The 22,091-nt window shown below is 49.5% G+C and overlaps 1 protein-coding gene across 4 annotated transcripts in view; it reads right to left on the bottom strand.

The window, feature by feature from the left end:
* HDAC8 (histone deacetylase 8) overlaps window positions 1-22,063 on the bottom strand; it is a 39,894-nt gene extending 17,831 nt beyond the window's left edge. The window contains exons 1-9 of one of the 4 annotated variants that reach the window (XM_074915516.1): window positions 21,920-22,063; window positions 21,267-21,319; window positions 19,300-19,430; window positions 16,909-17,050; window positions 13,793-13,905; window positions 12,654-12,731; window positions 12,132-12,240; window positions 5,572-5,744; window positions 3,772-3,866 (exon numbers count right to left, since the gene is read on the bottom strand). In XM_074915516.1, coding sequence (XP_074771617.1) covers window positions 3,772-3,866; window positions 5,572-5,744; window positions 12,132-12,240; window positions 12,654-12,731; window positions 13,793-13,905; window positions 16,909-17,050; window positions 19,300-19,430; window positions 21,267-21,319; window positions 21,920-22,003 — 978 coding nt within the window. In that variant the 5' untranslated portion in view covers window positions 22,004-22,063. The remainder of the gene's footprint in view (window positions 1-3,771; window positions 3,867-5,571; window positions 5,745-12,131; window positions 12,241-12,653; window positions 12,732-13,792; window positions 13,906-16,908; window positions 17,051-19,299; window positions 19,431-21,266; window positions 21,320-21,919) is intronic. The other 3 variants (XM_074915517.1, XM_074915518.1, XM_074915519.1) reach the window with 3 other exon arrangements.
* Between the last annotated feature and the right edge of the window lie 28 nt (window positions 22,064-22,091).

The following is a 22,091-nucleotide window of genomic DNA, read 5'->3' as shown; positions in this document are numbered from 1 at the left end:
CTCCCCAGGTGGGTGCAAAACAGAGTGACATTTAACTCCTCCCCAGTAAATAACCTTCAGAAGCGCAGCGGGCAGAAGGCCGGGGCTGAGAGCACACTGCTCTGCCTGATGAGCCGGGGCCCGTCAGACCACCTCACTCACACTGCACATGGGGATGCTCTGCTCCCTCAGCCTTACTCATTTTATAAATCCCACAAAAAAATCACACCTTACAAAAAGATCTCAACATCATTTATGCCAGTTTACTGATGCTGCATTCTGCTTTCTCATGTCCTATCGCTGGACACCACAGAGGGGAGATCAGCACCTCCCCCTCCACTGCTGCTCTTGAGGAAGTTGCAGACGGCGATGAGGTCGCCCCTCAGCCTTCTCTTCTCCAAGCTGAACAAACCAAGTGACCCCATCTGCTCCTCCTAAGTCTTATAGATGCCCATGGTCCACTAAGATGCCCAGGGACATCAGTCTCATGCTCTGGGTTCCTTCTCTCCCTGCCCTCCTTCCTCCGTTCCTCCTCAACATCTGTTAATGCTACATTCTCTGGTTTGTGAGTGCTTTTGGAATGACTAAACAAGGCCAATGAGACTTTATGAACACCTCATCTAGCACACCCAAGTCAGAGCATGATTACACACAAGCACCATGGACCAGCAAAGCCGTTCAAAGCAAACACACTCCATCTGGTTTGGATGGCAGACATTCAGATGCCAATTTGGCACCTCATGCTGCACTGCGCTGTCTTCAGTGTTACGCTGTGTGTAGTAGCATGAGAGCAAACCTGGGCCGATGTACCCCATGGCTGCTGGGCACAGCTTCCCAGGCTCGGGGCAAGCTGCTAACCTAACCCTTCAGTGGGCAAAGTTTGGACATCTCTATTTCAATGCAAATGGCCCTGCCACATCCAACATGAAAACATGAGAGGGACCCTTACTCCTGGGCTAAAAAATACTATGCTCAGCATTATGGAATAATCCAGTTTAGGAGGAGGGAGGAGGCAGGTAACTGCATCAGAGTTATATTAAAGAAAACAAAGATAATCCTTCAATACTCTTTTCAAGACAGCTGGTTTCTGGAATTGTTGCTCTTGGTTGTGGTTCAAGAGCTAAAACCACAGACCAACACTGATGGGAAGAAGCAAGAAAAATTTAAAACTGATAAATTAAATCCTCTGAAAAACTCTAAGCATCAGCCTGTGGCTCTGGCTTCCAGGGCACTTGATATCAACTGCTTAATACATTTTCAGAACAGAATTATAAACGTCAAAGAAAAATAGCATCTGGTGCCATTAGTGAGGCTAGAAATGAAGCTCTTGATCTCCTGCCAGAGGATGTGAGCTAGCAACCCTCTAGGAGAGGCAAAAACTTCACATCCAACCAGGGACACACACCTTCCTGACTGTGAAGCAGCCCGCAGTGGACACTTGCAGGCAAAACCACAAGTGTGGCAGCTGGCTCATGCCTTGGCTCAGTGCAAGCCCTACACAGCTGCCAGGTGTTGCATGCACGTGGGTAACACACTACAGCCCAAAATCTCACCTTCAGCTGCAAGAAAGTTCCAACCAGCAGCAGGGTCTGTAGCAGATAATAATGGGATAAACCTGTTGACAGGGAACACTCCTCCCCCGTGCCTTTGAATTAGCTGTTCATCAGTGCCTCAAAGCCAGGGAACATGCATCCATTTGTTCTACTACTTAGGAGCAGAGCTGTAACAAGAAGTTTGTGTGACAGTCTAAGGGCCAGGCCTCAGGGTACTTTACCTGGTGCAGTTCAAACACAACCTCACCACTTCCACCTGGTAGTGGAGGGGCCCTGTCCCTTGGGCTCTGAACCTTGCAGAAGTTTGCTTACCCACTTCTTCCAGGTCCCAAAAGAGACACAGATTCCCCAAAGGTAGGCTGCTGCTCCCTTCTTACCAACATGAATATCACCATCTTTTAGCTGGTATCGATCCAGAACCATTCAACTCATGTACCAAGGCTATTTCTTATTACCAAGGTCACTATCACCAAGGCTACTTTACTACCTCTGATGAAGCACATGGCCACAGGCTTTAAAATAATCAGACAGCTTCTCATATACCAGTGTCTCCATGCATTCTTTGTGGACCCGATGTATATCCTAGCAGAGCACTGTGGATTTCTAACTTGTTCCTGATTCAGCTCCAGCAAACTCCATTCCCCCAAGAGCTCTCTAGCTCTGATGAACCACCGCTCCAGCCACTTCACCTGGCCTTCAGTAAGCACTGCAGCTACGCTCCTGATCCTCACCAGCTGCTTTGCTGGCTAATGTCACCACCCTAGAGGTGATTCTTGCTAAACCCTCCCCACGGTGCAGGAGTCAAGATGCATGCTCACAGCAAGCACTTGGTTTTATGAGCCTGCCATAAATATTCTCCTATAGGTGTGCAAGCAGGAACAGCCACACTTGGTGACTGCTTCACCCAAGGCAGCCCACATGTCTCCTCCCTCCAGCTCATTCCTCCTCAAGTACTGCCCCACAGCTCCAAGAGGCAGGCTGGGTGGATCTCCAGGAACTTATTTCTCCAAGGGTAAACTCTGAGCAGCTCATCTCATCTCCGGAAACAAAACCACAAGCACTGTTTCACTGCAAGGGGAACCCAAACAGGCTGGCCACCAGCAGCACCACAACCCGCAGCCAGCCCTGCTCTACAGCCTAAGTGCTGGCCAGCCCAGGAGGGGATACAAATTCCTTTGAGAAGGAGTAGCCAGAGCACACAGGACCCCATTGTGCACCTTGTGATATCCTGCAATCAACTCATTCCCACACTGCTCATCCTTCAGGGCACTAGGTGCAGGAATTACTATCACAACAAACAAATAAAATGTTCAGAGCAACAACAAACAGGCAAAACCTAACCACCAGTTAACCATGCAGTTAATTCCTACAGAGGGACCCACACTTTTCATTTTCCACATATATGAAAGATCCAGTCTTGTTTAAAACCTGTTTCTGTAGAAATCCAGTTAAAGGATCATATTTAAGCATGACACCTCTCAAAAAGCATCTCCTATCTGTAATCACCTGTCTCTATAATGATGAATTTCCAGTTTCAATCCACACAAATGCTTTACTTTCTCATGCATGCTGCTCTGCGAGATCCTTAGATCCAAAGTTCTCCTCTGTAGTCACTGCTTGAACTGCTTTGCACGTGCAGGTTTGTTTCTGTAGGGTCAGTAACACTGATCTGCAGTTTGAGACCTATCATGAAACTAGTTATTTCCACTCTAATTCAGTCTAGATTGTGTCCCTCCAACCAGCTGTCCAGCCTCATTCGAGACTTTAAAAGCACCAGCACTGGAACTGAGACAGCTCGTATGTGACCATGAACAGAACCTGACCCCAGGGCCCGCTGCAAAACTGCTGCTGGTCAGGAAAGCTTCAGAGCTGCACCTGGTACTTTCTGTAAGTCAGTGAAAGCAGGGCTAAAATTTAAAGCCTGGAGAAAAGCCTGGTTCTTTCCTGGCAAAAGTATGTGCATATCCTAAAGAGCGATTTGAGCAGACAGGTGACTCCCCCTCCCCATCCTCTCTGTAATTATCTGAGATCGGAGTTTATTGGCTCCTGAGATCCCTTGCAAAAAGATGTGGACAGCCTCGGGTTTTGGGAACAAGCGCCCACTATGCTGCTAGGACAGTGCGTTATTGTTACAGGAGTGTCTCAACAAAACAGTATTGAGCAGCAAGGATGCCGTTTGGATTAGGTAGAATGACTCAGCTCTCACGCAAGGAGAAGGGAAGGTTTGTCAAAACTTTACCTCGTGATCGGGGATCTCGGAGGACAGCGTTCTCCCAAGGATGACCCCAGTCAAGTATGTCCAGCAGCGAGCTGTGTTGGCAAGGTTGTAGCCTCCTGTCTCCAGCAAGAATTGTGATTTTGGAGGGGGAAAAGTAGGGAAAGAGAAGAGAGAGAGATTTTAGTGGAAGGAACAAATTGTGGAGGCAACACATGCAGTTTACATGAATTCAAGTTTATTTCATCCACTCAAGCTGTGCCTACAAACTGCATTTTGCACCTGCTGGCTACACAAGGCCAGGTCCAAGTGACACCTGTACAGACAGGTACCCACCCAAGTCAGACCTCCCAAAGTGAACCCCAGTTACGCCCAGCATGACACAGCCCAAGATCCTCTAGCCACCAGCTCAGACCCAGCACAAGCTCCTGGCCCCATGTGCTGGGCTCCCTCCTGGCAACAAGGAGGAGCATTCAAAAGTAACAGGGAGAGAAGTGCAAGGGCAGCAGTGGAGACAGGGGATTCCTGCTTTTTAATGCCAGCCTTCAACCCATAAAGCATAATAGACATGCCCAGCCACCCACTGATGAGCTCTTCAGCACTGTGATGTCTGAGAGAGCAAATATGAAGCTCATTAGTACAACTTGTGACTGCTTTATAAGTAAATGAAGTTTCACAGTCAGTATGGTAACGGTACATGAGCCCACAAGGAGAAACCTTAGCTGAAAGCAATCCTGCAAGAGACTCAGAAGGTTTTTTCCATCAAAGATGACTAAAATAATAAGAGAGAAAAACACTCTGCAAAGAGAGGGAGACCATATTTTTCAACATTCCTTTCTCTTGGGTTGTTGGGGGTTTTTTGGTTTGGCGTTGGGTTTTTTTGTTGCTTTGTTTTTTTCTTTTACAAGTATTGACTCCTCCCCTAATTTCAACTTCAAATGCTTCCAAGAGCTGCGGTGGTCGGATGTTCCTTTGGTATTTCCATGAGTGACAAATAGCTGATGCTCATTTTTTGATAAAAGCTTTGGGGTTTCTTTTTGCCTGAAAGGTGCCATCCCCAGCACACCCACAGACATGGCACAGCAGGATTGAACACTCACAACCTTTCTAAAGTTCATTAGGCACATCAAATTTTAGACTTAACACGCTATACCTGACCTCCCTCATCTCAAAAAGGACGACAGCCAGAGCTGATATGGCTCCAGGCACAGAGCTGGGGGGCTCTCCCTGGCACACAGTGGCTTTTGTTTTTATGTAAGGCTCTGTTGCATAAAGCCTGTCCTGCACTCTCCCTGCTGGACAAGAAGCTGGTTATGCAGCACGGCAGAGCTAAGTCAGTCGTAGCTTTCGCTGGATATCAGAGCACTGCTGTACCATGCAGGCACGCAGTCCTGTTCCCAAGCCCCTGCTTGAATTCAAACAAAATCATTCACTGCCAGATGTCCAAGGCAGGTTTGGGACAGCAGCACTTGTGTTTAAAGAGAAGCACCGAAGGGCTGATCAGCAGAGGTGGGACTCAATCAGAGGTGTCATTGAGAAGCCATGGTCAGTTCACTGGGGTTAACAGTCTCTGGTCTTCTCCAGAGGAGCCAAGCAGCCTTTAACTCAAGATCTTAGGGTCAGGATTGAGACTTGCACCTGTCAGTATCACAGATTTCAGGTGTGTGAGAAAACAGTGCTGCACCACGGAGTGCCCTCCTGACACTGCCTGGCAGGCACCCTGCTAAGCTCCAGCCCGTGCTGAGCCCAGGGCACACCCTTAAGGAAGGGTCTCAGGAGGACAAACACGTTTCCTTGTGAACAGCAGGATGCACGTGCACTCACCTCCTCCCAGGATGAGAGTTGCTAGCTGCCACTGCAGGACATACTTCAGGCACTTGCCCACTCCCTCGGGTGTCATGTTGAAAGAGCACATGGGATCTCCGGCAATGGTGTCTGCCCCCAGCTGCAGCACGACCGCGTCTGGGTTGAACGCGGCGTACACCTCCTTCAGCACGCTGTGGAGAGGAGAAGTGGTGGTGGGGTTACCACAAATGTGGCTCAGAGGGATGCTAGTGGCATGGCTCTGGTCACTCAGATCCACTGGTGTCTCTCAAGGTTTCTGCATTCTCTGCTCTCATGCCCCTCATACCACTTACCCTCCCTCTGTTCCCAGTTACCTTTTTGCCCCTGCTACTCTCCTGCAGGAAGTTTAGCTCTCAAAGTGCTCATCACAAGGCTGATGAAGGCAAAAGCATCACTGAGAACGCAGGGGAGGTGGATTAGTGGTAGCATCAAACCACACATTTACATTGGCCACCCCGAGCGGAAGGGCTGCAAGCCAAATCCAGGAGCTTTCCCCCCTGTAAAAGTCATGGTGAAGAGCAGGGTCTGACAAAACAATAATCCTAAACTCTCAGACACCTCTCACCAGGACAGGACAAGATGAACAGAAAGCGGCTCCATCTAGATTCTCACTCTCCTCTCTACCGTGTGGCTTGTGAGGCAGAAACACATTCCCCGTGGCTCTAGTGGATGCTAGGTGCAGCAGGGCTAGTGTCCTGCAGATAGTTTATTAGAAATATTCTCTCCTGCAGAAGGCAATTGGGCATATCAGATATTTGGCTTCACTCCAGGAGATTTTTAGTATTACAAACACCACAAAAGGAATAATCTTGTTCCCAGCACTGTGCTCCAAAGACCAAAATACAAGGCAAATAATGGAGAAAAACATGTTCCTTTCACAACAGTGTTTTTATTTTGCTAAAGTAGAAACAGATGTGAACCCTGGAATAAATGCTTTTGCCTTGGTTAAGAGAACCTAAGCATCGCCAGATCTTATTTGATATGCAATTAGAAACCACTGTGGTGCCAAACGAGAAAGCTGCTTCCCCGGGACAAAGAGCTTGCATTTACCTATGCTCACTCCAAGAAACTTTGCCAGTCACTGCACCCAGACAAGGAACCCCACTGAGCTCAGTTCGGTCTGCCAAGGCAGATGCCTGCAGGGCTGAGGCCATCAGCTCTATGAGCACGACAAATTCACTACTGAAATATAGGCAGTGCTGAGAAAAAGCTCAACCAGTGAGGAGAAAAACTCTGGGGGGAAAAAAACTCAACCCCCCACCTCCCAAGACCAAATAAGTGAGCCTGAGAGAAAAGAGGATTTCCATTCAGTATGTGTATTCACTCCAGGTATGGCAGTACAGCCCAGACATGCCGACAGCCGGGCCCCAGCACCCAGGTACCTGGCAGGGCCAGGTAGCTGACAGCTACTCACACCACTCATGTTTTGACAGCTCCCAAGCCCACACAGTCCCCACAGTCCCACCAAGCTAAGCAAACTGAGGCAGATGGTGAAAATCACAGTGCCAAGGAAAGAGCAGTCACATCGGCATAAGCTTCCTTCTTGAAGGGGACCAAAGTCAGCCTTTCTTCTGCAGATGTCAAGGACGGGATGGATGAGAGAGGCTTCCACCTCTGCCCAAGACCCACTTCCCTGGAGTAAGGAGGACTGGATCAGTTTCCTTCAAACACTGTAGGGCTTTCTGACACTGTCGGGTGCTGGTGAGGGCATTCATCGCCTGCACTCAGACCTCTGCAAGCACGTCTAGCTCATGTGAGCTGTCTCTGGATCCCTCTTCCCCATCTCTCTTGAACACGCTTCTCCATTTTTGCTATACCAGCAGCTGACACTGGCCAGTTCAAACAGCTCACTTATTCCCTAGGAACTTTTACATTCCTCATGGATCCATCAGAAACAGGCAGATGCATGTGAAATAGCATGGACAGAGGAAGGTTCACCTCTCGCTGCCAAAGGCTGGGGTCCCCTGCTCCCTCACCAATCTCACTATGCAAGAACAGCCACTTCCACCAAATTCACTATCACGAGTTCTTCTATTATTTGCCCAGTGAAATTCATTTCAGGCCAAGGCTTCCTACTATTTGTCAACAAGGTCTCCCAACAAGGAGAGAGAAAACCCAGCAAGGTTGGAGAAAAGTCTTTTAGCCCATCCCTGCAGGCGTTTGCTAGCTGCATGAGGAGTCTTAAACCAAGTTCACTCTCTCCCAGGGCTTTTCATTTTCAAAGCACATTGCAGACATTACCTGAATGATAATTATCTCCTTGACGTGACATTTGTCTGTAGCTGCTGGGATCTCTGTTAATGCGTAAGGGTAGCTTAGCCCCCTTCTTCCTCCATGTTGTGCTCAGGAACAAAGTAATTCTGTCTGGTGTTTTAGGAAGTCAGCAGAAGGACTGCTCTGCAGTCTCAGCCCTGTCCAGATGCTGATGGGCCCTCACACGCATGCATGCTCCAAGCTTCAGCTGACAAAGCCAACTGACCACACTGCAGCAGGTAGTCACTTCCACCCATCCTTCCCAGCCCGTTCCTTTTGCTTATGGCAGAGCTGCTCCAATCCCACAGTGTGCAGTTTCAGAGAGCTGAACTAGCAGAGCATCACTTAGCAGGGTTAGTTTTCTGCTAGGTTAACTCCCTAAACTGGTTCACAGCAAGGAAAAGAGGGGAAAGGAGGGAGCACCCAAGGGTAAGGCAATGGGAATGGGACTCTTCTCCCCTTCTGACAGCATCGCTCAGGGAGACCAGCTCAGTCACACTATCAGAGCTTCAAGCCTGACTGGGAACGCCCGATACACCTCTCTATAATGAAAGACTAATCCCAGCTAAGAAACTGACTTTGCATTGAGATGTATCATAAACACGGCGAAGATCTCTCACACCTCACAGCTGCAGGTGCAGGAACCTCTGACCTGTGACAGTTGGCTCCAGTGGGATGGTACCCCTGGTCACTGAGGCCAGGGCACAGCACGGCCAGCGAGGACCCAGCACTCATTTGGCACATGTGCAAAGGGGATGTTCTGCCCCCTTCCTGCTCCTGAACTTACAAGTTCAGGGAAGTTTCATACATGACAAGGGCCATGAAGACAAGGTGACCTCAGCGGTTCCCTTCCGGCCTGACAGAGTGGTGTGCCAAGGCAGGGCTGCACTGCCTGCCCTTGCAGTGGAGATGAACAGATGATGACAGTTTTCAGACTTCTCCAAGCTTGCTCTTTCAGCAGTATCTAACTCACTGCCCCTCTGCCAGCCCTCAAAGGAAGCGGCTGACAGAGAAGTCACCTTTTGTTACCCCCAGAGAGGTCAGAGGAACAGTTAAAACAGTCAGCAGCTGACAGGGAGGATGGAAGATAACAGGTTTCTGCAATTGCTCAAACCCAGAACTGCAGTCAAAATTTCACAGCCCCAGTGACACTGCCACTGGAAGATGACCAGTGCCACACAACATTTCCTCCCATCACAGCAGCATGGGAAGTAGCTCTGGTTTTTTGACCTTGTTTTCCCCCACTGTTGTCTGCTTTAGACTGGCACTCCACTGGGAAGAGGCCACTCACCTCTCCGCTGGCCTCCTCCCCAACACTGAAATGAGGGGAAGGATGCGTCAGTAGATACCCTTGACCCATAGGAGGTAGGAACAGGCACAGCTGGATCCTCTGTGAAAGCAATACTGCAGCCTCCCAAGAAGCAGCAGTCTCTGTTTTCAGTCTTATTCTTGCAAGTGGGAAACTTTTGCTTCAAAAAAACCCAAGAAGTCTAGTCTGGATTTTCCCATCTGGGACTTCTTTGTCTAAGGGCTTTACAGGAGGCACCACAAGAAAGACAACCAACCATCAGGGGCCATACAGAGAGCCATGTTGCCATCTGGGACACTGGAGGTGCCTACATATTGTCAGAAGTTGAAAGCCCTCCTCACTTAGAAGGATTAAAAATAATTATTCTTCATCTTGCCAAAAGCCTAAAGAATAGGAAAAAGCAGATCAGATCAGAGAAGGGGGAACTGGCCTTGCTGCTCCTATATCATGCCCTGAGAACAATCAGCCTCTGTCTGTGACACTGCAGGCAGCAGGAGACCCCAGCCTGTGGTCCCAGCACCAAGCAGTCACACAAGGTACATCACCTACAGCGGCTGAGTCCAAAGGAACCGAGACAGCTGGCTGCTGGGATGCAACACATCCACCACAGTCATCCTGTTTCCTAAGACACTGTAAACAGAGAAATAGTATCTTCTTTCTAGATAGCAGACAAGCCTTTGGTGCCACAAAGGTCCCGCATGCTTTCCTTGTAAGTGACTTGTGTTACTAAGTGGTTTCTCCACCAACATAACCTGAGTAGGTATTTGTCACACAGTCCAGCCTGCCCCAGCTAAAGCAGAATTTCACTAGATCCACGCTCACACACTGCTAGCACAGCTTCCTTGCATCACATACAAAGACAGGCCAAACAACATTCAGATTTTGGGGTGGGTTTGTTTGTTTTTTACATTCTGGATAGTACTAGAAGACAAATAGTTGATGCGTTATCTCTTTCAGCTATAATTAATTGCAAGTTTATCAAGCCAACTACTGCAGCCATTTAAAATAACTCAGATTTCTTTTTGTCTTTGGAGCAATGATAATGCTTTTGAATGTGCCTGTATTATTTCTAAATTTACTTTTCTGCACTTGCAATGTTTCTCACATACTGCCTTTTTTATAGTGTTCAAAGGTTAATATTTAAACTCCAGGTAAACATATCTTTTCAGAAACAATTTCATTCATCAGTGTGAGCAGTTTTGGAAGGTGATAAAGCAAATCAGCTATTCTGGATGCTTACAATTAGCCAGATCCATCATAACTTTCTCTTTTGATGAAGAGACTATGTGAGCAGGTAGGCTCCTGGAAGGCTCTTAGTGGGAACGTGCCTTGGACACATCTCTGCACAAACAGAGCATACCACAAACTTTGCATCTAGGTCTGGTGCTGCCACTCTCATAGCAACTCCAAAACTTATCATCTCTGGCTGCCTTTGTCTTCAAAATTTAAAGACATCAGACCTTCCAGAAAATAAATAATGTCACACTTTGGTCCCCCTTCCACAGAGCAGCTATTAGTAACAATATACTTTAATCAGAGCTCACGTCGTACAACTTCCAGAAACAAGAGGCAATTATCTCTGTGCCACACAGGATAGGAGTTCATCTACTAGAACAAAGACGATCAAAACCAAACACCGTAATTTATAGAGAGGCAAGTTCAAAGTGCACATGCTCCAAGATGCCAAGAACACAATTCTTCCCCATTTATTTATATTACTGTGGTGCAGCACATCAGCCTCCACTGAGACTGGGGAGGCAGTTGTCCCTGACACAAAGGAAGGTGAGACTCTTTTGAACAGCATCTCCCTGGCTTTTGCTTTGGGAACGCCTGATCTGGCAGCACCTCTGCAAGGAGCAAAGGGCTGCCAAAGAGCAGGTCTCCTCTCACCAGCAGGGGACACGGAAGAATACAAGGAAATGCTCTGTGCAGGGTGTTGTCAGCCTGCAGAAACCCATGTCAAAGGGAGTCACGCACTCTGATCTCACCACGGGTTTGGGAGGCAGAGGCAAGCATCCTCAGACATCAGCTGGATGGACACCCATAATCATACACATGACTCTCCCAGCCAGGACAGAACTCTTTGTCTCTGCCCAGGAGATGTCAAAATTTCTCTGTAGCTGCTTTGGATATATGCAGCTTGGAACCTGTGGTAGGTTTTGATGTCCTTCAGTTGGGAATGCATGCAATGGGCTCTCCTGTCTGGGCTCCTAACTCCTACTCACCCCTAAAGCTGCCCTGCCTTTTGGAAACATGTCCACCAGCAGGAAGGGGCTGCTCTGTCACCAGCAGTGACAAGCACCAACAAGCTAGCAGGAGGCATGGCCACAGCATGACTGCCCTAATGGGCTACCGGTCCGGAGAGGCTTCAGCCCTCAGTGTCAAGAGCTGAGTGCTACCGTGTTCCGCAGCCCTGCGCTGAGGCTCCTCTCCCCTTGAAAGGAACAAGCCCCACAGCCCAGTTTTGACGTGGGCAACAGCTTGTGGGATCCATCAACAACTGAGTGACAGGGGGGTCTGCCAAGAGGCAGCTTAATCACCAGCAGACATTCATCCTTCCAGACTTCCAGCATAGACGAAGGGTGTTTGGAAAACACTTTCAGCTGAGCCCGAAACATCTCCCACAGATGGTCAGGATTCAGAGCATTTATTTGAAGAAAAAGCATGTAGCCCTAAGTCCACAGCTAAAAAGTACTTGTCCCTTCTCAAACTCTCCTTAAAAACACAAGGCTGACCTGTGGCAAAGAGACCCTCCAGCCACCCACAAATGCCCCTGTATATCCAGTTTGTCTAAGGATTCAGACAGACCCTCTGAGAACTCTTAAGATCTGTGTCTGTTGTAATCAAAACCTGTAACAGCGGAAAGCACAAGCCATAAGGAAGGACAGTAATTAAAAATTGTAAATAAACAAAATCTGTGCAGTCTCTGTTCCATAAAATCACATCCAAGTAAACTGTATCAGAGCAAAAGGCTTACGTTTCACAGATCTGGTAATATTTCTCATCCTGAATGCCATCTTGAATAGGTACATTCACGCTGTAATAGCGGCCTTTCCCCAAGCCAACATCTGTCACATCACCAGTGCCTGAAAAGAGAAACGCCCCATGGTTAATTACGAGGGAAAGGGGATCAGCAGCAAGATAAATGTGTGGGATGTCTCAGATGACAGCAGAGAGCCAAGATCTCCGACATGCTTATGGAGAAGTCCATGCGCCACCTCAATAAAGGAGGGGTTGGATGGACCTGGTTCTCACCCTCTGCCCAATTCTGTCATGCAGCTTTCAAGGGCTGCAGATGGCCACCCAGCAGTGGCTCTGCCCAGAGCTTAGTCACAACCAGAAAAAGGGAAATGAGAAACATGTAGTTGCCCCTCTTTCCTCCTGAGTCAACAGGAGAGGCAGCAAGCCACCTCTGCTGGACAGAAGGAATAGGACTTGCCTTTGCTGGAGCCTAGTCAGCAATCCGTGAATTAGCACACACCTGACAAGTTTAACTTGCCTGGGAAAAATCCTGGTGAAAACTTGTGCAGAGAAACAGTCATGACTTTTGAGGTGAAACTAAAGGCATCTTCAACTCCTATCAGAAAAGGGAAGAGAAAAAAGCTTTCATGCATCATTCACATAAATGACAGTGGCTAAACACACAAACATGCCACTTGATAAACACAGGGGCAGCAAGCAGAGCAGGAACAGAATGAACAAAGCAAAAAACCAGATGAGGCTCAGTAAATCCATCCTTAATCAATGGAGACCTGAATTCAACTGCAACAAAGGTCACAACTGCAATGAATTTGGCAGGTCTCATGTTAATCAGAACTAAATGGATCTCAATACCTCAGGCCAGTGCCCACGTTAGCAGCACTTGCCTGCACTGCTTGGCCTGGAAGGCTGGGGGAGGGAGCTGAGCAGAGATGCCTTGGCCAGAGCTTGGCTCTGATTAGAACCAGAGCTACCAGGCTCTCTTGCTTTTTCTCAGTGCTGCTGTGGTTCAACATGCTTTTTTCTTTTCCTTAGACATACTAAAATAGTGGGGGTGGGGAGGGAAAACGAAGTAACAGGAAACTTAACAGAAACCAAATGTGGAGGTAAAACGGAGCAAAATGAAACACACCGTAAAATTTAGGAGAGCAGGAAATGTTAAATAGTGTTGAAATAATGTCCCTGAAGGAGAGAGCAGTTTCTGCAAGGCCAGCTTTGGCTTTAGTTTTATAGCATCAAGCCTTCTTTTAAAAGCACCATTTACTACTGGCTGCTTCCCTCTTGCACTGATGGCATTAAACAATTAAACACTGTCAGTAGCTGTTCTGCTGGGATGGGAGACAAGGGAGTGGGGGAAGTCCTTGCTGGAGAGCCACTGGCAGAGGAGATTACTAGAACGGGAAACATGGCTCTTTGTTGCTTCAGGTACAAGACTACTGCCCAGACCCTCAAGAGAGGTCCCATGAGCAGCACAGGGCAAATCCATAAAGCAGGACAAAGCAGAAATGGATTGAGGGAACTTGACTGCACTGAAAGGAGTGGCAAAGCCACGGCTGTTGCAGCAGGTAAAGTCCTAATGCCACAACAGGCCTTGACTTCTCCCATTCCTCCCCCTCAGTCTGTGCAGCTGTGCTGTCTGCAGCCTGCGCTGGGCCTTACCATCCCCATGATGCAAATCCAAATCGATATAAAGGACACGGTCAAATTTCTGGCGCAGACGCAGGATCCCCAAGACAGCATCATTCAGGTAACAGAAGCCAGAAGCTTCATCTCTGTGAAAAGAATGTCCGTGAGGTTGAACACTGCCAATGAAATCACCACTGATCTCGGCATTGTCACTTTTACTTTACAAGTCTCCACCTTGCAGGGGCACAGAGGAGGATGAAGAGCCCAACCAACACGCAGCAGTGACCAAGGGATAGGTCAGGAGCAGCTCAAAGCATGGCTGGGAAGCACAGAGAACATGACTGCTTGTGCCAATTGCTTCTCAACCCTGGGCTTGCTGGCAGCTGGTAAAGCATAAGCAGGCTCTGCTGCAGGGAGGCCCTGACCCATGGGGGCTTGTCAGTGTACCTCTGACCATTTCACAAACAAAACATTAGCTTTCTGCATCTTGAGATATTTTAAAGAAGTTCAGAGCCGCTTTACTCAAACTCACTCTCTGTGTACCTCCTCTACCTCTGCGGCAAGAGGACAGACCCCTGGTCAGTCCTGGTTGGCCATTTTCCTGAGTGCCGGACAGACACAGGCAGGGAGCTATTCCATTCCTGCTGTCCAGGTCACAGCTCCTGGAAAGGTCCTGGCAGTGAAAGCCAGGTTCAAGGCAGTCACAACACTCTGCTGCTCTGTTCCAGAGTCTTAGGGTATGAAGGCTACGCCTCTCTCCAAAGCAACACTCACCCTTCCTCCCCAGGAAAACGCAAACAGGATGCCCCACATGCAGTCCCACACAATACAGCTCCTGGACTCAGACAGAAAAGAGCCCCAGCAGCTAAGCAGAGGACAGATGTTTCATGGAAAGATTTATCCCTGACATACATCAGGGGGCAGCTTCCATATTTCTAGCATTAAAGGAACAAGGAAGTTTCTTAATCCCTACTCCAGACTTGCTTCGAAGTCAAGTCCCCATCACCACTTGGCGCTAGCCCATATGCAGTCCTAGGTCAGCTCTGGATAGCTGATTTAAACCAAAGCTTTATACTTTACAACAGTAGTGTCCAAATCCCTCTCCCCCAGGCTCAAACAACTTCAGGATCTAAGATGTGCCTCTTGGAAATGTTTCTTGACTTTCAGCCACAGCACTCGGCTCATTTCCCCTGCCACTCCCCTGTTAACAAACAGATGGAAACAGTGAGGAGCAAGCACAGCATGGCAGAACTGCACTTGCTTACTCCCTACAAATATCATGAAGCACAGATGCTTCCCAGTGACTCTGCTTATTTACAGTGATGCTGAGAACTGGGATGTTAGCAGGTGTCCTGGGAATTTTCTTTAACTGTGATTACACACTGTACTCCTCCCCTCCTTCCCAGCCTGCAAGGAAGCAAAGTGAACTATGTCATGTCTCAGGCACTCTCTCCGTGCTGTAACATACAATCTCCTTCAAACTTGAGGCCAAGCAGAGCAGAACACCAGCTCAGACAGAGGCTGACCAGTGTCAGAGCTGCAGCTCAGGGCCAGCACTGGATTTCCCACCCCACAGATCCATAGAGCAGAGCTCGGATTGCCACTGCCTGAAGGGAGGGCAGGGCTGGGTCAAGAAAAGGCACCAACTCAGGCTCTCACCCTCTGCCCCAAAGGCATATCAGTGAACTGGGAGCTTCAAAAGCCCCAGGTCACAGTGGTTAACATTCCTACCTTTCTGACCTTGAAAAGTAACTAGGCCACCAGACAGCAGGTCTTTTTTAACAAAAGGACATGTATTTTGCTGGGACACAGGTCCCAGCACCAGGCACCTGCAGCTGGGTGTCAGCCTGGCTGGATCTTCACACTGGACTGGCACGTACTACAGCTGCTGCCAACCCCAGAGCATCCCAGACCACCTCACTGGGGTGACCAAGAAGGCTCCTGTGGGATCAGTAAGTAATAAATGCCATTTTTAAACAGACTGTTTACTTCTCAGAACAGTGCTAATAGCACAGCTCAGTGACTGCAAGACTGCTAAGATTTCTTCTGTTACAGCCATTTTATAAGCCACGCAATCAAGATAAAAGAGAACACAAGATTTTTGAAAAGCCATCCCTCCCACAAAGCGTAAGAAGGCTCAGCTCAGCCAAGCTAAGCTCTCTCCTTTCTCATCAAGCTGTAGCTGAACCCATATTCAGCAAACTGCTGACCAGGAAAAGGGTCCTGATGAGACCTTGCTATCACTGGTGTTTGCACACCACCGTTACACCTCCAGAGTTTCTCTGCCAGGTCAGAAAAGCCACCAGAGCAAGAAGAGAAACCTGCGCACTCATGTGCAAGCTGTCAGGGTTAGACACATGGTTCATGTCAATTACTGGGGTTTCCCAGGGAAATAGAACGGCACTGCAGAGGCCAGTTAGCTGAGGACAAGGAAGGATGCTTCTTGTCTGCGTCTGCAGACAGGCCTCATGCTTTGGGAGATGGGGGACACAAATTAAAATAAAACATACACCCATGGAAAATGGGGAAGCCATGGAAACAAATTATTTTACCACTACAGAATCACAGGATTCAGGGACAAAATTTTTTACTTCCTCTCCTGTGTTCTGGAAGATCATTACTGACATTACAGTTCAGAGCCAACAGCCACCCATGGGAGCATGGGGAAAACCAGAGGTCAGTCCTGCACTGTTTCAAACCTCTTTTTTCGTTGTTAAGAAACCAAAAAAACCACAAACAATTTGGACAACATGTTGCCACATTCCCATTCTCTTCCAAATTCGGAGCGACACCAATCATTTGCCTCTCCACAGCCCTTCTCTATGGACTACAAAATAAATTCTCATTTGAACTCCCAGAGATAACCAAGTATCAATGGATGGTGAGACACCTCTGAATATAGTTGCCCCAGACTAGCACTGCAGTCCATGATAGCCCCAGGACAGGGCAGTAACCAGTCTACTCTCAGGCCTCTGCCCTACACTGTGCTCCTTTCTTATCTCCCTCCTGCCTTCCCTCACCCCACTCACACCTTGCTCTCTCTTCCAGCTGGATCGCCACACCCTGTGGGTTCGCAGGGAAGCTGGGAGCTAGGAGGTGGGGTTCAGACACCAGGTGAGAAAACACAAGGGAAGAGATTGTTTTCTTACTTCTTTGCATGATGCCACCCTCCAGGCCAGTTAATTGCTACCTTGCACTTGCCGTCCAGCAGGCACTGGGCTGCAGTGATGGTGGCTCCTCCCACGGCTGCCGCATACTCAAAGATCCCTTCAGTAGCCGGACAGTCGTAACCTGTGGATAAGAGTCCATGTGTCAGACACAACAGACCTTTTCCTCTGGGGGAAGTACATTCTCTTTGTTTTGAGCTGTTTCCCTTTAACTGCTGCTCTAACATGGTGTTCCAGGCACAATGAAAAAGCCACAGCACAAAACCCTCACCACAGGTAGCAGATTTGGACTCAAACAGCAGATTTAACAGGTGTAAGTAGGAAAAAATTGTATTGGATTTGCGTGGCAAGGTTTCTGTAGCAGGGAGAGCTTCAGGGGTGGCTTCTGTGAGAAGACACCAGGAGCTGTACCCATGCCAGACAGAGACGGCTCCAAGATGGACCTGCTGCTGGCCAAGGCCGAGCCCATCAGCAACGCTGGTGGCACCTCCAAGGTAACGTATTGGAGAAAGGGTGAAACATGCTGCGCAGCAGCTAGGTGAGAAAAGTGAGAATATGTGAGATCAACAACTCTGAAGACACCAAGGTCAGAGAATAAGGAGGGGAGGAGGTGCTCCAGGTGCCAGAGCAGAGGTTCCCCTGCAGCCCGTGGGGCAGCCCGTGGGGAGGCAGCTGTGCCCTGCGCCCAGGGAGCTCCACGGGGGAGCAGAGACCCACCTGCAGCCCATGGGGGACCCCACACCAGAGCAGGGGATGCCCGAAGGAGGCTGTGACCCCATGGGAAGCCCGTGCTGGAGCAGGGTCCTGGCAGGAGCTGTGGCCCCGTGGAGAGAGGAGCCCACGCTGGAGCAGGTTTGCTGGGCAGGAATTGTGACCCCGTGGGGGACCCACGCTGGAGCAGTCTGTGCCTGAGGGACTGCACCCCTCGGGAGGGACCCATGATGGAGCAGGTCGTGAAGAACTGGAGCCCATGGGAAGGACTCAAGCTGGAGAAGTTCATGGAGGGCCGTATCCCCTAGGAGGGACCCCACACTGGAGCAGGGGAACAATGTGAGGAGGAAGGAGCAGCAGAGATCAAGTGTTATGGACTGACCACAACTCCCATTCCCCATCCCTTGCACCACTCAGCAGGAGGGGAGACAGACGAGCTGGGAGAGAAGTTGAGTCTGGGAAAAAGGGTGGATGAGGGGTAAAGTGATTTTAGTTTTGCTTTTAACTCTCACTATCCTACTCTGTTATTAATTGGCAGTAAATTTATTTTATTTCCCTAAGTCGAACCTGTTTTACCCATGATGGTAACTGGTGAGTGATCTCCCTGTCCTTATCTCAACCCACAATCTTTTCTATTGTATTTTCTCTCCTACCCTACTGAGGAGGAGAGAAGGAGCATCTTGGTGGGTACTTGGCAGTCAGCCAAGGTTAACACACTGCAAAAATCAACAATCAAAATGTTTCCTTGCACTAAAATCATTCACAGATGGGTCTTGAACCAACTTCTGATCCATGTGTCCCAACCCACTGGTCTCTCATACCAATCTTGCAAAACCACTCTCAGTTCTCTGGCTACTCTACCAGGAAAGCTCCAGCACGGTCACTGATGTATCACCCCCCTAAAAACAGACACCCACAAAGGAGATAGGCCTAGGTATGCTGCAGGTCTATAGCTAGAATATGATCTTCACATATTGCCACAGCAGCCTCCCTGGAAACGTTCCCCAGCAAGGCATGGCCTCAGGGCTGCTCCTCTGCCTGCAGACAGATCAGCTTCAGAAATGTAAAGGACAGATCCAGGGGAAACCCATGAGATCAGTGCAGAATCTGCACCACTGCCAGGTCACTCTTCCTGTGACTAAGACAGTACCCACAGCCACCTCACCTGCTTTAACTACTGCATTGTTCAGGCTGACAAGAGTCCTCTGCTCAAGATGTAAGCAAAGTCACAAGGCAAACAGCAGCTGCTCTGATCCCTGACTGTAGTTTCAGGCCGTTTCATGCATGCCCTCCACCACAGCAGGCTCGCAGCAGCCAGTCTCAGCTCTGTTCCAAGGGCAGCAGGTCAGGGCCTTCTGTCCTGCCTGAGATCCTCAAAGCAGCAGCAAAAGGCACTGGCTCCCGGTATGCAAGGGACAGGCTGAGCTGTACAGAGCAGCAAGGGAGGCTGACAGTACCCTCTGCTGGCAACAGTGAAAATACCAGCCTAACAGGTGACTGCTGGCTGACAGGCTTCAGTAACACCACATCACAGAGCATTTCCCTTCACAAACAGCCCAGCAGCCCACCTGAGCTCAGCCCTCAGTCTAACCTCAGCTTCGGCAAAAAGTATCCTGAAAAGTGATACTCATTTAATCTCTCGATGAAGATACGTGTCCTTACCCAGTCCATACTCCACGGACTCCGGATGGTCATCATCTCCCTCCTCACTGACCTTCTGCAGGTGCTGCAGGTAGGCATCTGTGTGGAAGCTCGCCATCTCCTCCATGGAGGCCACTTTTGGCTTGACTATCCTAGGCAGACAGGAGGAAAGGAGCACATCAGGACAAGAGGCTCCAGAGTTCAGCTGGAACACCCAGCTTTAACCTCCTCACACTAGAAGCCTTTTTTTTTGGCAGTTACTGGTGAAAAAGCAAAACCAGTTCCTCCTCTCACACTGAACTGTCACTTTGTCATGGTTTAAACCCAGCCGGCAGCCAAACACCAGAGCTGCCCGCTCACCCGCCACCACCCAGGGAATGGGGTGATTGGAGGGTAAAGGGAAACTCATAGGTAGAGATAAAAAACAATTTAATAATCCTGGAAGCGAAAGAGAACCTCCTTCTTCCCAGTCGACCCTCCATTATATACTGAGCATGACATTACACGATATGAAATATTTCAGTGGCTAATTTGGGTCTGGTGCTCTGGCCATGCTCCCTCACAACTTCTTGTACACCTACACACAAGCAGGACACAGGGAGTGGGAAAGTCCTTGATCTCTTAACAACAACTGAAAACATCAGTGTATTATCAGCATTCTTCTCATACCAAATCCCATACTGAATCCAAAACACAGCACTATTCTAGCTACTAAGAAGAAAAATTAACTCTACCCCAGCCAAAACCAGGACATACTTTGAGTGCAAAAGCCATTCAGCTGAGCTAGAGTAGGCCTTTCCCCCAGCCTGGCACTGTCTACTGTGCCCACTCCAATGAGGAACACCTGCAGGTGCTTCCTGCCTTAACCCTTCCACTTTGTTTCAAGTTTTTTTCCCTTTTTTGCATGTTCTCCCAGTTTGAGCAATCCCTAGTAGATCCAACATTCTGGTTATGCACAGAGGAAATAACAGAGTGAAAACGTCCAGGCCCAGCCCAGTGCTGTGGCAGGATACCAGCCTGCTGGGTCAAGAGCTGAGCAGCACCTCTTACATGCTTTTAACTCCACCTGCGTTCAAAGCAGAGACCATCTCTGTTCTCAGTAACTCACACATCACCTTTCCTGGGTCTGGGTGCTTTGCAATCTGCCTAAATAAATCTTGTGATGTGTTAAAGCCCTCTTCAAACCTCAAACTCTAGGGGCACATAGAGGCAACGCAGCACAGCTCCATTGCTACTGGAAGAATGCAAGAAGCTCCCAGTTCTAGGCTAGTCCAGGTGCTGGGCACTTCTCACCCTATGGCAGGGCGAACAGCCCTTTGGGCCTGCATCTGTAATGGTACTCAGCCACTTCCTAAACATGTTCTACCACAATGCCAGAAAGATTAAAAAATCCTTTAAAAAAAAGTCCCGATAGGATTTTATGGCCCTGCTGAACTGGAACATGGGATTTTTGTAAAGATTTTATGAGATGCTACATAAGAGAGGCTGAACTAAGCCTTTTTTCCCCTCCTTTCATATTCCCTAATGGTGCAAGAGTGTTTTTCACACTTCCACCTCAGACCTCCTCTTGTCCTGTCTCCTGAACAGCACTAAGATCTCACAAAAAGTCTCCCAAATCAATCACAACACAGCAAAACAACATGGTCCCTCTCAGCATCAGCACTGGCCAGTGGACTGGAAGCAGCACCAACAACCATCACTTCTGCTTCTGCTCAGAGCCACGAGAGCAGCAGGCAATATAACGCTCTATGGAGAAAGCACTCCATCAGACCAGGAAGGGTAACCACAAATTACACCTGCTGTAATTACCATAATCTTGTCCATTTAGCAAAACAAACAGCCTTTCCTTAGATCCTAGAAATACACATTGCGTGGGCTCCTATAATCACAACGCCAGCAGGGACAGTATAAGACCTGCAGTTACTCAGTATCTTCTAAACCTCAGCACAGAAGAAAATATTCTTTTCACAGAAAACGGGAGCACTTACTTCATCTGGTCAAGTAAGGAATATGCTTCAATCAATGAATGTACCATACTGGCCTAAAAAAACAAACAAAAAAAAAAGACTGTGAGAGCAGCTTTAGCGTAGGAGACCAAAGCACAGCAACTAGGGAATAAATGGCTTGCAGCGAAGGTGTAATTGTGACTTCTCCCAGCAGCACAGCTAAACTGGCACCAGCCTGAGCAGGGTCCCTGCCAGGGTCTCCCCCACGGAGGGTTCAGCAGCACTGCAGGGCTGGGGGGTGCGGGGGGGCGACGACTTCCCGGTGTGTCTGGAAAAGGCACAGCAGCTCTGAGCTTCTCGAGGGGAAGGGACGGGACACACACGTCTGGGAAGCGCCAGGTCTGTGTCCCGGCCACCCGCTCCCGCCCTGCCAGAGGGGGTGTAAGCGGGGAGCCAGGCTCTCCCCCAGAGCCCGCACTCCTCCTGCCAGGCTCGGGGGCGCCCCCCCACTGCTGCCCCTTCCCCCAGGCTCTCCGCACCCTCCCGCTGTCCCAGGTGCCGACAGCCTCCCCAAAGCCCCCGCACTGCCCCGGGGTCCCCTCCCGCCCCAGGCCCCCCAAGGCCCCCCACCGGGCCCGTCACCCCCCACCCCCCCCCACCCCGCAGGCCCCCCCAACCCCCGGCGCGGCGCTGACCCGCTTGGGCACTTTGCAGAGGGAGTCGCAGAGGGCCACGTACTCCGGGCTGTGCACGTAAACCGGCGGCAGCGCCGCCGCCATCAGGGCCGCCACGCCGGGACGCCCGGCACCGCCGCCCGCCCGGGGCACGCCGGGACGGGCACTGCCCCCGCCCCGGGCCCGGTCGTTC

This window comes from Athene noctua, chromosome 11 (assembly GCF_965140245.1).
Source record: "Athene noctua chromosome 11, bAthNoc1.hap1.1, whole genome shotgun sequence".
Taxonomy (NCBI): domain Eukaryota; kingdom Metazoa; phylum Chordata; class Aves; order Strigiformes; family Strigidae; genus Athene; species Athene noctua.
Note: the sequence above shows the minus strand (reverse complement) of the source record. Positions and strands in the feature narration are given on the sequence as shown.